General features: G+C 26.7%; 1 protein-coding gene across 1 annotated transcript; it reads left to right on the forward strand.

The window, feature by feature from the left end:
• The first annotated feature begins 1,196 nt into the window (after nt 1-1,196).
• On the forward strand, nt 1,197-6,005 carry LOC145838551 (cofilin-1A-like). Its single transcript, XM_082946163.1, has 4 exons — nt 1,197-1,302; nt 2,149-2,263; nt 4,004-4,181; nt 5,608-6,005. Exons 1-4 carry the CDS (start codon nt 1,221-1,223, stop codon nt 5,770-5,772), a joined length of 540 nt encoding a protein of 179 aa, XP_082802289.1. The 5' UTR covers nt 1,197-1,220; the 3' UTR covers nt 5,773-6,005.
• Nucleotides 6,006-17,605: the final 11,600 nt, after the last annotated feature.

Consider the following 17,605-nt stretch of genomic DNA (forward strand, 5'->3'; position numbering starts at 1 on the left):
AAATATTATTAATATAAATAATAAGCAAGCTAGCTATGAGTGTTAAATTAGCAATGCTGGATTAGCTTGAAAATACAGAAAAGCACAGTTATCTTTAAATCTCGAATTATTTTTTATTAAAAGAAGAGCAGAATTAGGTTTAGCAACTATCCAAGGTAACTTTGATATTTTGATGAATTTTACTCTGTAAAATAGTGTTCACCAGTTCACTAATTTGCTCGAAAAAATCTAATTATTAGCAATTTTTAATAATTTAAATACTTTCACTCCAATAAGTGTCTTATTATTAACTAATTAATACTTATTAGCTTATTTGTTGTCCATTTTTCAATATGTACACCAATTAGTAATAATTAGATATTTAATTATCTGTAATACTAACTAGTTAAGTACTAAATAGACTGTGAGCATATAATTTAATAAAATTACTTGGTAGATTTTTTTATGAGCAATAATTATTTCAAAGCTTAGACTTAGAATAATTTACTTAACTTTTGTTATTATGTAATGAATTTTTTGTATGAATGTTATTTGTTTTCACTAACAAAAAAACATATGTCAATTAAAGTTGGTAAAATATTAAGTTAATAAAAAATAGTTTTCAGTATATCCAAGAAAAAATTCTAAAAAAAAAACAAAGTTAATCATGTGTCTAAATTATTATTTCAAAAAAATTATTAAAAATAGCCTAAAAAGATTAACTTTAAGGTTTTGGCTATAAATTTGTTGTACTCTGTTTTAATTTAAAATAAATAAGTTAGTAAGTTTATGTATCTTATTAGAAATTGAATATTATCTTAATTATTTTTTTATCTAATAATTCAAAACTGGTTGAGTATTTTTTATTTCTAGATCTTACTATTTAATGAAGAAAGATTAATTTTAATGATTTCTTACAAACAGATAAAATATATTTATTAACTTCTGTTATATTCATTCTTCAACATTTTTTAAAGATATTAAAGATACTGTTTATTTGTTTAAAGTTAAAGTTAATTAAAAACTTGCATTATTCGAATAGTTGTAATCTGTAATGTTTAATTTAAAGTTTAAGCTAATTAATTCTGTCAACTGACTCTACAATATAAAACCTTAGTTCTTATACTGTTTTGAGTACTATAGCAAGTGATTTTCAATATGGTTTTCTATAAAGATAAAAAATTGTAAACCAAACTTAAAAATTGTTTTAATGTTTCAGCTGTAATAAATAACTAATCAAAATGGTTTCTTCTGGCATGAAAGTTCCCCCTGAGATCGAAGAACTCGGTCATGCTGTTCTTGCTGGTAAAAGCTACTCTGCAGGTTTCACTTAGATTATTATTTTGAAAATTTACTTGTTTATTATCTGTGCACACTGGTAGTACATTTATTACTGTCAAAATATTTTAGGGTATAAATTAAACATGTTTCAATGATAACTGAATGGTTTAATCTTGTAATTAGGATTTTGAAACTCTACTCCTTATTTGCAAATATTTAGTAGTGACCGCATTAAGTTCTTGCTGTCAAAGCTGTTAAGATGTTATAAATGTTTAGTTTTAAAAACTTTCAAATTTCGAAGGTGGTATTTTTGAGGTAGAACTACAAATCTGCTTAACTTAGTTGTATAATAATGATTTATATAGATTTACATTCTTTTTGTTCAGACTTTTTTATTTTATAATAAATATATTAATCTAACACACAATTCTAAAAAACATAGAATTTATTTCTAACATATATTTATTTTTAATTGTTTTTGTTAACTATTTAATTGGGCTTATTATCTAGTTTGTTCTATCTACAGTAATCTTCTAAATAATGTAGTCTCTAGGTTTAAATGGTACTTAAGTTCATTAAAAATCTTTGTACTTGTGTATAATAGAATTGTTTTTAATAAAACTTTAGACACAGTAACAATCTAAAAAGTACGTTGTAGACTGGAACTGGCCTGTGGGTTGCTCACCCTTAAATTAAACTAATAATTCTAAAAAAAAAGAAGCTGTTATTGAGTAATTATTTTTCTGTAGATTAAATTAGTTTTTAATTTGGTTTTTATTAAATGTCCAGTTAATTTGGGTTAATGATATAAATTTAGAACTTGTGATAGCTTACCTAAAAACAAAATTTGAATTAGCATTTAAATAAAATGGGTACAATAATTTACAGTCTTGATTGATTTGGACCCGAATTCAAATGTATTATCAGTAAAGAAAACCATTAGCAAGAAAGCCAAACATCCGTACAGACAATGTCTTAAACATTTTGCTGATGATAGAGCTACGTTAGTTAAATATAAATTTTATAATACTGACATGTTTTAAATTTATGCTGATGATAAAACTCGATTAGTTTAATTTAAGTTTGTTTTGATTTTAAGTTGACTGATTGTTAGTGTCATGAAATGTTAAGACGAAATAATATTTTGTTGTTATAATTGGTTATAAGTTATTATAGCCAAAATATTAAATTTGACAAAAAACATCAAAGATGGTTTGTAATTAAATATCAATCATTAAACTGTTAGTTACTAAATACCATAGATTTATACCTAGTTAAAATACTTATATGTTAAATAAAATAAAATTAAATTCAAAAGTTTAGCTCAATGGTGTTGTACAATATTTGCTTTTACTTTTTATAAATCATTTCTAATAATATTTATGCCAAAAAATAAACTTATTTAACATTGATAAATGATTATAATTCATTATTGGATATCTGTTAGCATTTAATTAAATAAACCCAGTATTTGTGGAATTAAAAGTTATTCTTTGATATTTTTATTTAAAATTCTAGTTTCTGTTAGTATTAAGTCAGTAGAGTTTTTAATTGCATTTAAGTATAAGCATTTCGTTCTTACTACCTTTGTCTAATAAATTAACTTAAAGTTTTAAGTTGTGGAAAAAACTTAACTAAATTGATAAGAGTAAAAAACATGTTTCTTAATATTGACATTAATAGTTATTAAAAAAATGGGATCAAGTAAAAAAATTACTCCGGGTCGTCATTTTTTGATGATCAGAACAAGTAAAACGAAGACCTCGAATGTTTGAACAAGTTAAAATTACCCCAGATATGTTCTAGCAAAAAAAACTTTCAAATAAAATAATAAATAAAACGAATTCGTTGTTTTGTATATATAATATATTAATACGAATAGTAGAGAATTATTGTAATGAAATAGTGGCAAACAAAAATAAAATGCAATCAAAATACTAATAAATTTTAAAAAGTTTGTTAAGAGTTGAACCAGTTCAATTTTCAAAATTCACTCTTCCTTAAATAATAAAATTATATTATCTATTCACCATTGAACCAGCTTACAGAGGAACAATTGTACCTTCATATATAATTTTAGACATACTTTTATGTATCAGCATACTTAAGCTGCCTTGCTTCAGAGTAAATTAGATAATTGAAAATTAAAATATCGTATGATCACTTCGTCATAAAGACAACTTTAAAAAAGCTGAAAGCATAATTGCTTCAACGTTTAAGCAAGCGTTTGTTATCGAATTTACTAACGTGATCAAGTAATAAAGTGACCTCGAAAGTTTCAACAAATAAAAATATGATCCCAAAAAACTTGGTTCAAGTAAAAAATTTTTACGTTAACAACTATAAGTTATGAAACTATATAAAGCTAAACACGCAAACATGGTTCAATTTATAATGGGATCTTTAACAATTTTTAAAAGTTTATTTATGTTTTTAGCTTAACATTTTTTTACTTGAACCAAGTTTTTCTGGGGTTTCAGTTTACTTCACTTGTACAGAACCCAAGTAAAATTCAAAACTCGATGTGTTTGCATTTGCCATTTGACTCTGACATAATAATTAACATAATCTTAGTGCCATGTCCCACGCGTTTGGGCAAAGTCTCGAGTGTAAGTGAATTAACATGTATAGTTGTTCAACACTCTAGTAAAGGCATTTTTTTCATTTAGTAGTAAACAAATTTAGCTATTAACTCTAAAATTTTCATGTAAACATGTAAAAATTTTCATGTATCACTGTGCAGATACGCCATAGTGAACATTAACCTGGAAACGGGCGAGGGTCAGAAGCGCAGCAAGGTGTGCATGCTCATGTGGGCTCCCGACACCGCCAAGGCCAAGGTGAAGATGACGGCCGCCGCCGGAAGCAGGGCGCTGAGGAGCAAGTTCAGCAAGTGCAACGCGTTCATCGAAATGCAAGCTGTTAGTTTTGATATAATAGCATTTCATAATGTATTGTTAAGAATAATTCAGCCCCTTTGCCTTGGTAGTTGGTCAACGTTTGTCGATTAATCGCTTGAAAGTAATGTATTGGTGTTGTTTATTTTTTTATAGTTTAATTTATTATATCCTATTACAGTTAAAATTCAAATGATGTAGTTTTTAAGAGTCGTATAATTAATATGTTGTAAGCTAAAGTTTCTTAAAATTTGGTGCTTGTAAACAGTTGCCTGCAAAAAATTAAAATGCAGAAAGTAATGATGAGAAATAAAATACGTTTGAAATGTTTATATATTCTACACTATCGTGTTTGAATTTATAATGTTTAATTCCTATTGTATATTATAAAAAATTATTCAAATATGTTATATTTAAACTTCAATTTTTGAAAATTGCATTTGATATACTTTGATTGTGTTTAAATAACTTGTTATTGTAAATACTAAATTATACTTAAGACAGTTTGATTTTGAAAAGTATTGATTTAAAAAGTAATTATAAACTATATTTCAAAAAAAAAGTTTAAATTAACTAATAGTTTCAAAAATCTTTAATAAATAATTAGAATATCTTACTTTTAAAGACAAAATCTTAAAACCAAATAAGTTTTTGTTCGTAATGTCTATACGTGAGAAGTTTACATTCAACTTTTTACTAAATTCAATGATGTACACTTTGAAATATTGTTAAAAGTTAACTAAACAGTTAAAATATTATGTGAGGTTTTAGAAACTGTATTAGTAAATTTTCGATTACTCTAATTAAATTACGTTCTTTAGTAAAACGTTGATAAAGATTGATTATTACAAAGTTAATTTACATTTTATGTTTAAAACAATCCGCATTAAAGTTACAGCAAATAAGTTTTGTTTTGTAACTAACAGCTGTTATCGTTACATAAGCGAATACAAACTTGACATTTAGTAATATGATTTTGTGCTTATTTAAATCAGCAGCATTTAGTTTTTATGTACAAAGTTAGTTTCAAAACACATTAAATATGTATTTTATAACATTGCTATAATAGAGTTGATAAAAAAAAATCAGTTCAAATAACTATTTTCAATTCAATAGTTCTGAGTAAAATATAAAAACAAGTTATATATACCATCCCATAGTTTCATGGAAAATACTAAAACAAGTTAATAAATTTATAAAAAGCTGTTTATATATTTTTCAAAACTAACTAAAATATTAACGTTTCATTCCATATAACTAACTATTTCAATAACAAGAGTATATTTATAGCCTATAAAACACCATAAAAAACACGTAGATCCATTTATTTTCGCTAGCTTGAGCATTTTTCTTTAGTATTGGTACAGTTCTCTATGTTTCACAAGAAATGCAATACAAATATTTCTTAGCATCAACACAATGTATTTCTAACATATTTTACTTCAAACAGAAAGAGTCGAACAAGAACATCAACGACGTTCTCAGCAAGGCGCTGAGGTCGGGCGAGGGCTGCTCGTCCATCGAAGGCGTCAAAGTTGCCATGAACGAGTGCCGCGAGTTCGTGTTCGCCGACGGCCAGTCCCACTCGGACACCGACGAGGACGAGGAAGATTAGTTGTGACGTCACAGTCAGCCGGCTTTCGAAGTCATCAGACCTGCAGTTTTCTTTGGTGCGAGCTTTAAAAAACACTCATCAGCTGAGCCTCTTTTTTTTTTTAATTCCAAATTAGTTTAAGTTTAAATATTTTCGCTCGCGCGAGTAACAGGATTTAAAAGAATGTTTTTTTTTTTTGAATGTTCTTATTGTTATTATTCGATTGTCAATTGAATAAATCTGTTTCTGCTAAATTATTTCGTGGTAATTTATGTACGAGGCGTGAGGGTTTTTCTCTTGAAAATACTTGGAATTATTTAACACGCTTCGGTTATTTAACCTCAGTCTAGCCCTACTGATTTCCAAAATTTATGCTACAAAAATGGAAACTTAAGTAATTGCATCGCCGTTCACAACTAAAATATTTATTAACTTTTAATTGTTTATTGCAAGTTAATTACAAAAATATTAGATATGCTTTATACTTACAAAGTTTTAAGTTAGTTAATTAAGTTTAAAATTTTCGTTATTTTTGATTGCTTGTAGGATATTTAAATTAATTAAAGGAAAAAAAAATGTAAATTGCTTTTTAAGTGACGTCACAAACTTCAGCTTATGGTCATAGTTGCGCCACACATAACTCAAATCACTTCCGCTTTCAATTTGAACTTACAAATATATTTGAACAAATATATTTGAACATTTTCACATTAAGTAAAATCAATCGGTTTAATAGTCTATTTTTAACAAAATACAAGGCCTACAGTTTCTAGGATGCTTTTCTCATAAAAAAAATCTCAAATAATAATTAGCTTGTTTTATTAAATGACAATGTATTGGATCAGTGGCCACTTGCCATATACGCTAGAAACCTGCAAATAATTAAACTTGAATTTAAAGCGAAAAAAATAATGAATATCTTAAAAATTTTGAATAATTTTCATAGAAATTTTTTTAAATATTAATCATTAAAAAATAGATAATATTTTTTATGTGATAATTGTGAACTAAAAAGTTTATGTTGACAGAAAGTAACACCTTTATTAATATTTAACTAATAATAATGGCCCACTATCAAAACAAATTGGCTATGCAAGTTGCGCTTAATTAATACATACACAACAATAAAAATTAAGCACAAGTATGCACCAAAATGATTAATAAATTAAACAAGAAAAAATATTACATTTTATGTTTTTATGTAACAATTTATTTTGTTGAGCAAATGAAAGTATAATTTTACTAACTCAGTTTTTTTGATGTGGGTATAAAACTAATAGTTTTAAATTTGAGATATAATGAAGCTGTAGTTAGAACAAAAATTTATTGCATACTAAATTACTTTTTGTTGTAAATATCTAAATGAGTAGATAGATAGCCTAAAAAAGATTTCGTTTACACTATAAAGCTGTTAAAGATAGTTATACTTCGTTAGCTTTAAAGTACTTTAAGTTATTTTTACAATTTTGTTTTTATATCAAACACAAGTTAAAAATATAAAGAATAATAATCTCGGTTTGTAATTAGATATACAAATGAGCATTACAAGATTATGTACAGGGTTGTCATAAGGGTAGGAAAAAAATAAGACTTAAGTCAGAAAAAAATGGAGGTTTTAGAAGAAAAATCTGGAATTTTGACAAAATTCTTTGTTTTCCAAATCGTTCAAATGGTAAAAAATTAATTAAAAATCCTTTTAAAGTCGTACTAAAATTGCCTTCATCTGGTATAAATTAATAAAATATCCTTTGTAAAACTTCAAAATTTTTCTATTAACATATTGAACAACTACCCTACTTGAACAAGCAGTTTTTGTAAGCTTTTTAGTATTGATGATCTGTAGTAAGGACACTTTCATAGTAAAACTGTGATATATACACATAAGTTTATCTAGCATAATTTTAGAATCAAAAAGTTTTTTGTTTAAGTGATTGAGGCAGCGAAAATGGAAGTAAAAATAAAAAAAAGAAATGAAGCCCATAAATTGTGAATAGATTTATAGAAAAGATTCTCTTCGACAAGTGTAGGGGAAGCAGATGAGAAAGATTTAAATAAAATTAGGAAAATGGTTTTAACTACCAAGAAAATGAAGCGGGATGCAGACCAGATGAAGGAAACAGTATCTTCATTAGATAAAGAGGTTGAAGTGTTAATAAAGATACGGAGAAAATTAATTTTATTACATATAATAAAAAAAACAGCGTTTGATTAAGTGATTTATTCATTTAAGGTTTCAATTGTAAAAGTTCCTTATTAATTTAGGCTTTTAGTTGTAAAAGTTTCTTATATGTCGTTTCGTTTATATAGATATTTTTATGTTTTGGATATGCTAAAAAATTGTGTCTTTTTCAGATAACCTGTCTTTATAAGGTAATATACAAGAAGTATTTTGCTGGTAGAGCTGTTTATTGCAATTACATTAATCATACACAGATGGTTCTAGTGATCTAATGGAAGTTTGATGAATGAATACAGCGAAAAAAAAAACTGTTATTTTAGCCTGTATTACAATTAAAATGAAAGCTTTATATAGTTTCAAGTGTTAGTTAATGATTGTTTAGAATTAGATTAAATTAAGAGTTTGATTTAGGAAAGTCAGAAAAATTTTAGTAAAAAGTAGGAAAAGACAGAAAATTTTTCTCAGCTTGATCTGTGGCAACCCTGTATGTAATCTAATGATTTGAAAATTGGCTTTGGTTTTATACAAATTTGTCTAACTAAGTTTTAGTGTTGTGTATCTACTTGGTTTTAATTTCAATATTATTTAATGATACAAGTGCTCTTTTTACATTTTTATTTACAACATTATTAGTTTTTTAAAAAACTAAAACCGGTGCACAGTAAAGATGTAGCAAGCTTTTAAAAATTTTGGAAAATCTATCAAAACGCAAAATAATCAGAATTTACAAGAATATAAAAAGTAAACTTTTTTAATACCTTCATCGACAACTTTTAACTAGAAGCACTAAATTTCATTTCTTATAAATGTAATGTATTTTCACATAAAAACTTAACGTTTTCTTATTTCTATTTTAATTTAGATTTACTTAAAATAGTATGATGTAGAACAAATAAGATTTTTTAATTACAAATAAGTCTATTTTTTATACATAGTATATTACTTAAGCAATAGAGTAGGGGTGGGCAACGTTTTTCAATCAACGGGCCGGATCAGGAAATAGTTAGTCTTATGCGGGCTAGAGCATTTTGAATTAGTTTTTTACCGGATCCAGTGGCCAGATCCAGTCGAGTAATGACTTTTTAGGTCTGAATCCGACTGCATACTAATTTTAAGTCGAAATACGGATCCGGTCGGATTCTAATTAAAATCTAAGTGTTGGATCCGGCCGGAATCTAGTTATATTGATGCAGTGGATTCACATTTTTTGAATCCTTAAAATTCACAAATTTTTCTCAAGTCTGACAACTTGAGGTATATGCTGACATGTCAGGTGTTAAAACAATGTCTATAAATGAAATTGACATTTAATTGACAAAGGTACGTATGTAAAATATCGTACTTAAATAAACACTTTGCTTGGGGTAATTTGACAAAACGATATTCCAACTAAGTTAGAACAACACAAAACATTAGGTATATTTATTAATACACAATAATTTACAAAGTCATTTTTAGCATGTTTTTAAAGTGAAATTCTTACAGTTTTGATTTGTAAAAATATGATGCAAAGTTTTATTAAAACTTTGTTATATTGACCCTTAGTGGGCCTGTCACTTTGCTTGCGGGCCGGTCATTTTCATTTGCGGGCCGGATCCCATTAATGTTTAAAAAACGGTCGGGGGCCGGTCATTTTCACTCTGCGGGCCGGATCCGGCCCGCTGGCCGTACGTTGCCCACCCCTACAATAGAGCAATATTACTTTGTTTATCAATTGTATAAGCCAAAAGATTACTTAAATTTTTAAGAATTGAAAACATGCTTATAGTAAAATGTTGTGAAGAGCATGGGATAGGTATTAGTAAAAAAAAATGCTCTAAATGATCGAAAAATCCTTAAACATTATTTAATAGTTATTATTTAATAATCTAATGTCCTAATTTAGGAATAACGGTATAAGCAGTGGTTTAAAATGATGGAAGATGCATGATTTTTAGACTAAAATACGGAATTGTAACTGAAGGTTTTTGGTATTATTTGCCAGTGGTCGGCGAAGTGTAAGTTTTTGGCCACCGAGCATGTGTGTCAAGTTCGCTAAATAAATTTGTGAAATTTACTTTAGATATTTTAAAACTTGCAATGAACAGTTTAAAAAGGGCTTTAGATAAAATGTACGAGTTAAACTTGACATTCATGGGTCTGTAACAGTGGCGACGTGTGGTGTTTTTGTTAGAAGATGCAGAAAATTTGCAAATACTTAAAAAACTCATTAATTTGATATTCTCTAAACCAATTTAGTGCGAAAAAAACCCTACAATTACCACAAATCGTTAGTTAACAAAACATCATTCAAAAATAACTGTTTTTACAGTTTTATAATATTATATTTTAAAGTATAGCATCTACTCCAATGCTTCACTTCATAGACATTCATTATCTGTAATGAAGAGTGAAAAAAAAAGCTCGAGTTGTAACTAAAACTACAACTCGCAAAAATTTTTATAAATGAAATTGGTCCGCAAACACCCAAATGCCTGCTCTAAGCTAAATTGAGGTATTTGCTTGTTAAGTCGTTCTACACGTCTTGGCAAAGGGTTTTTTATTCATTGATTGTGGGATGACATACTTAGCTTAACCACACCTAATAAGTCATTAAAGTGGGAGAGCTTTAATTAAATTAAATAAAAACTTATCATAATGTTCAAATAACTAATAACACAGCAGGATTAATGTTTTTAAAATTCATTTACTCAAAAAAAAACGTAAAAAAAAACAAATCTATAGTAATGAAGTACTGTAATCAAGAAAATCTTTAAACTAATTTCAATAAAACTTAAATCACAAAATTCATAATATCGAATCTCATTTACAAAATTTATAGTATTTGAGTCAGTAATATAAAACTATATGCAAATTAAAGAAAAAAGCTATGCACAGCTGTAACAAACAAGAAAAATATATAATAAAAAAAAACTATATTTTTTATAAAACGTTAATAGTCTATTACAGTGGTCGTCAAGCTAATCAAATTCTGAGTATGTACACCAAGCTGCAAAAAATAAAATCGGTGCACCCCAAGATCTAATTTTAATAAGCACCGCTAGTGGTGGGACTACGTAAACACTTTTATTAGTGCATTTCTCCTTAAAAGTCATAACTAAGTTTGTACTTACATGCAAACCATTTAACAACTGAAGCTGAAACTTTTTATTATATCCTTTTTTTAATTGACCTCCATTTTTGATTTACCTTATTATCACAATGATGTTTTAGTTATTAATGTGTCTTACATACTTATTAATTGAACATTTCTCCGCAATTACTACAAAATCCCAAGTTAAGTATTATTTAAATACTTTTTAAATATTAACTACATACTTAATGTAACTCTATGTATTTTTTTGTTATCTCAACATTTCGTGCACCCCTAAATGAGTTTCGTGTACCCTAAAAATTTCATGCACTCAAAAAACTTTTTTTGTGCACTAGTGCACCAGTGTACACCTTGACGACCACTGGTCTAGTAACCTGATCTTAAACAAGTTCCTAATCATTACTTATTCAGCACTACTGAAGCAAGCAGTGATTGTAAACAGCTCTGTCGAAATCAACTGATCTCAAAATGATCAGTTTCAAACAATACTGAGGCAAGTAATGGCTGAAGCAGGTTAGTTTAAATAAAATGACTAAGTAACAAAATTAAACAATAAAAGTCATTAATACAGAACAGTACCTGCTGTATTTTTATACCGATACAAAAAAATACTACAAAAATAAAGAATATTAAAAGAATATAATATGTATTATTTAATTATACTTTTACTTAAATAAATATGTGTAAAAAAACTTATAAAACAACTTGAATTATGCAGAACTTCATTAAAGTTTATTTTTTCCTTTGTTCTTTATGTTCATACTTTTTACTTAACAGCATAACATTTAAAAAATAGTTTGTAATACTCAAACTTAACTTTTAAAACCTAAGCGCAGCTGTACATAACTTTTAAAATTTTTGTTAGTAGTTTGTACATGCACTTAATATTTGGACAAAATTAAATTAGATAAAATGTAACTGTTTAAAAATATTCCCTGAAGACAACTAACTTTATTGTTCAGTATTCAAAAACAACACGTAAGCTAACTCATTGTACTTTAATTCTACAACGTTACTTTACAACGATATTGTTTTATAAATACTTATAAATGCAAAAAAGTGTGTTAGGAAACTTTATAGTTTTTTTGTTATGTATTTTTTACGGATGACATTTTTTCAAGTGTTTCAAAATATTTTATAAGTAACAAAACATCTGTACTATCTTTTAAATAGTTAAGTTTTTTATACAGGCTGATTAATTATTTTAAATAACTTAGATAAACTGTTTTACTTTTGTATTGAAAATAGTCATAAAGTAATAATTATAAGCTCTGAAACCTGTTTTGTATAAAATACTTACTTGATTGACTAAAAATAAATCATAGATCTATTTACAAATATTTTAGAATACAAATTAACCTAAACTTACCTTAAATCTTTCCTTCCAGCACAGTATATTTTTCTCTATTGGATTTCTTTTTTTAATCGTAATTAATTATTTTGAAAGTTGTACTTCTGAAATTATAAAATAAATCTGCAATACTTTTGCTTAAAAATCTACAACTAGTTTCAATAAGTCACTTTCAAGTAGATATTATAATTATGAACCTAATATTAATAAATATTCTAGAGTAAGTTATAAGAGTAAGAAGTATCTAAATTATGAGCAATTAAGAAAAAACTATTAAATGCTAGTTTGTAATAAAGTGTTTCAATTAACACAATTAAAAAATATGTTTTTAAACACTCTAGAACATAAGTTTTTATATTGCTTTATTTAGTTTTATTTTAGTGTAGTAAAGGATTTTACGTTTTAACAAGCTTTGTACACAATGAAAACTACTTTTAAAATTATTAGAGTTCATATTGTTACATAAAAAATTAAATTTATTAACATTAAAAATTCAAATTTTATTTTTTCTAACAGTTTCAATAATTTATTCAATATGATATTAAACAAAAAAACCTTATTAAATTCATATTAAATGAATTGAGTTTATTTGTAAAATAATGAGAACTATAAGGGTTTATAAGTTAACCAATTTTAATGGTTTTGAGTTTTTGATTTTAATTTAGTTAGTATAGATGCAGTTATATTATTTCTTTTAGGATATTCAATTACTCTTTAAAATATGTCTAGAAGAAAATCTATAAAATTTGCTTAAGATGTACAAGCTGGTTTTAGTACTTAAACGGCTTATCTGAACATTATGATTGAAGTTGTAGAACTATAGATTTAATCGGCTTGGTAAGAATGTATCATAAAAGTTATTTCAAGTTAAAAAAATTATATTTTAATTATTATTTTTGGTTTTTATACTCTTATTATTTTTAAGTACTCAAACATTTTTGTATAGCCTCTGCTTTATTTTATTATGTATCTTAAATTTGATTTAAAAACATTATGTTCCTTAATACAAAAAAATACTGGGTTCTTAATTTGTGTATTTTTTTAACTAAACTTAACTAGAGAATTTTAGATTAATTTAAACTAATTTAATAGCTACTTTTTAAGTTAAGAGTATTATAACTTACGACCTTTTTGAAAACAATTATGTATTTCATTATATTTTTTATATACAACATTGTTATAATTAAGTTGCAAAGCCAAAAATTTATTAGAAAACAGCTAACGCATTTATTAGTTTAAACATTTTTTAAATAATGTAGAAATATTAAAATTTTATTTTCACTTTTTGTATGGTAACTGTTTCGTTATAAAAACAAATTTCATAATTACTTGTATACTAATGCGAAATTGTGATAAAGTTCAGAAAATAACAAAAATTTAAATAAACTAGTAAATTTAAACTAGAATATTTTTGAGAAAGCATTGGCTAGAAATTAAAGTAATGATTTAAAAACAGCATGAATAGTTAATGTGACTTACATATAACACTTGAAATATATATTGCCCTTTTTGTTACTTACCTGAGTGTATATTTATATCTAAAATTAGTATACTAATTTTATTTTAATCATATATATATTTTTTATATTCGTTATTAAATAAATTCCCCGTAATACTTTCCAGAGTTCTAAAGCTAAAATGACACGAGAAAAACCTTTGAACCGTTGCTACAAAAAACGTAAAGTAAAAACTTCAACCGGAGTTTTTACTTTTCATGAAGAAGAAGTAATTAAATACAAGGCAAAGCAAATTTGTGAAGCGAAAGGGGAAGTTTTGGCACCTCTTACAAAACACCGTGACAGAAAAAGAATCAGAAAAGCTCTCAAATTCGACGATGATGAGTGTTACAACTTTTGGCTGGGAAAAAGATTTCACATTGGCATTGACGTTGAAGTTTATGATTATGAAGAACTTTACCCTTTCACTACAACAGGTGAAAAATTAAGTAGCGATTTGGATAAGACTTTCCAACTAGTTTTAAGGAACCTTATTGACAAGTTTATTAACACTCTTTTTATGCCCGTTTCGCCATTTTACAACGATACAAAGGATAACATGTCTATGACAGCTTTCGGATATCATAGTCGCAGCAAGAAAAAGTACAGCTTTGTGTGTTTGAATCCAGCAGGAGTAGAAACAACTTGTGAGCCTCTTCTCAGCGATTCTCCGTTCTCTAAGACATTATTTGCTACTTCTGGCCTTGCTTTTTGTTTTGCAGTTTCTACAGTTGGATTCATACTTGCATACGTTAAGCAAAAGCGACGTGCAATTAAATTGGAAGAGTTGATGGAAACCAACTCGTTCAGGAAAATTACAAACTAAGTTATTTATAATTTTTTTTTTTGTGTTTTCATTTTTTTGACAATAAACAAAACATGTTAATTATTCTTGCTTACATTTGTAATAAACAACTATTATAAGCAGTCTATAAATTAATGTTTTTGATTTTAAAAGAGTAAAAGTACTTAATGAAATTCTCATATTTTGGATTTAATCTTGGATACTGTAAATTTTATTATTAGTTGAAGTTTCGGTAACAAAATTTGGTTATATTGAAAAAATATTGAGCAATGTTTTAGTTTATTATTAGGGTAATCGGTATATTACATAACTTATAATTTTTTTCCTGCCTTATATCTACCCCAATACTTAGTCAATGTTCTGGTACTACATCTACTGAAGACTAAGTCATTGAATCTAATAGACTTTATTTAATAATTTTTATATAAACTGAATACAATGAGTACAAAAAAATAGTCTATAACATACTATTTACATTAACATAAAGCACAGCAAAAAAAAAATACTAAAGATAGTCTACAGTATAAAGCGAGCTACGTCTCGCATAGTATATAAGAAAAATCAGCTTTTTAAAGCACTATAAACCAAAAAGGGCTGTACGATGTAGTCTAGTGCTTAAAGCAAGTTACGATTAATTCAATTTTTAAATCTTAATTTAATTTGAATTGGTTTATTGCGCTCTTAAAAGGTACGCATCCGCGTAAATAATACAATAAATCTCAAAAATTATTAAGATCAAGTACAGATTGCGCGTATAGTATTTAATTGTTTTTAAGGTGCATTTTTATCAATGTCCTAATTGTTTTACAAATTTATTAAACAATAGTATAAAACTAATTTATTTTGTTGGTGTGGAGGTCCAATATCATAGAAAGCTAAAGCTATTAAAGTTGATAATTTAAAACTAATCGCAGACACGTATATCAAAGAGAACTTTTTATTAAGTTTTAATCGTTTAAAAAATAGTTTTGTTGTTATTTTTTATCATATAACAACAGTTTTGTATTATAAGGTTGTGATTTAATAAATCCGTAGAAGTATGATTGTTGTAATTTTAAAAGAAAACAACTATCATTTTTTAAGTTTAGAGTTTATTTTTAGTTTTGTTTTAATTTATATAACAACTGTTAGAAATTGATGTGAAGTTATACTTCTTTCACTTCAATCGTTCATATATCGATGCATGCATCAAAATTGTTTTAAAAAACTTTTTCAGTTAAAAAATCTTTTTGAAACACGAATTTCAAATAAATAATATAAACAATTTTATAATTTCTACCTTAAATTCAACTCGATATTTTTTGATTGACAAAGGCAAAAATAAGGTTTAGTATCTATCAAGTGCCGTGTGCAAGCCAGGTGAGAATGTAAGATGGCTATTAAAAACATGTCAAGACACCTGCAGCTTTCAACATGCCTGTCACCTGCAGCTTTCAACATGCCTGTCACCTGCAGCTTTCAACATGCCTGTCACCTGCAGCTTTCAACATGCCTGTCACCTGCAGCTTTCAACATGCCTGTCACCTGCAGCTTTCAACATGCCGAGTCACCTTCTAACACACTGAGACAACTGCAAACGAGAGAGTAAAAATGTATATAAACGATCAAGCACATCGCTAAACTGGTTATTAAACCTCAACTACTCCACGGAGCTTTAACGAGGCGAATCTTCCTCCGTGGAAATAGTTGCAGCTTTTCACGTCGGACTTCGAGGCCGGAGACGTGAATGGTAGTACTATGTAAAATAGTTGGCTGGACTGCGAGGCTGCAGAAGTTAACTATCGAACGATATTAATAAGAGTTTACGTAGGACTTCGAGGCCGAAGACGTAAGCTATGGTACGATATAAAACAGCTTACGTAGGACTGCGAGGCCACAGACAGGAATTATAAAACAATAGGAAGCAACTTTGTTAGAAGTTATACGTTCAGAAATATCGTTTTTTCCATGTTTATTGATGTTGAACTTCGTATAAGATTAATGTGTAGAAAACTCAAGCGTCGCGCACCATTTGTATCTCTTGTTCGTGAAAGTAATAAATTGTACATAGTTTTTTTTTTACTTTATAGCTAAATAAAGTTGATATTCGTATTTATACCCGATAACGATAGCGATAAAATAATGTTATTTTATTAACTTTTTTATAAACACGGTTAGCAAAACAACTAAATCGTTTTAATTGGATCTTTTAATGTAAAATCTTAATGTGCAACACTTAAAGTTTATAAAACTTAAAACTTCAAAAATATAGCTTTTAAAACTATTTATATTTTTGATTGTAATTTTAACCATTAAACAGAATTTTTGACCGTATAATAAAATATTTTAATTTCAAACGAATTTTAAATTAGTAGCATTTTATATGTTGTAAATTTGGAAAAATTAAGAAAACGTGTTTAAAGTCAAATATAACTTCATTAAATAGAGTAAAAAAGACAAAAAGCATGTAAAATAAATTAAATTAGTATTTAACCTAACACTTGTTTTACATTTCCACATCAAAATTTATTGTTTATTTTACTTTTACTCAAGTCTATCGAAAAATTTTTATGTAAAAAAAAGAAATAATTTTATATGGTAAAGTATATGGTAAATTTCATAGCATTTTGTTTAAGCCATAACAAAACTAAATAAACATTTTCAATAAAATAACACTATTTCATTGTGATATACTTTTACAAGTTGTTTATAATAAAAACTACTGAAATTGTTAAGAAGTACAAACATTATTGTCTTTTTATAAAACAGTGGGTAGGACAAAATCGGCTAGTCTTTAGTAAAAATATAAAGTAAATTTAAAAGAGTGTTAGTAAGGATCAACAAATATTTAAAACTGCGTTTCGTAAATGGAGCAGTATTGGCCTTAATTGGACAATAATAATTGATGCACAACCATTTTCTTATGCAAAACTATTGGTTTCTTAAAAAG

Source organism: Thalia democratica, chromosome 6 (genome assembly GCF_965202585.1).
Source record: "Thalia democratica chromosome 6, ktThaDemo2.hap1.1, whole genome shotgun sequence".
Classification (NCBI taxonomy): Eukaryota; Metazoa; Chordata; class Thaliacea; order Salpida; family Salpidae; genus Thalia; species Thalia democratica.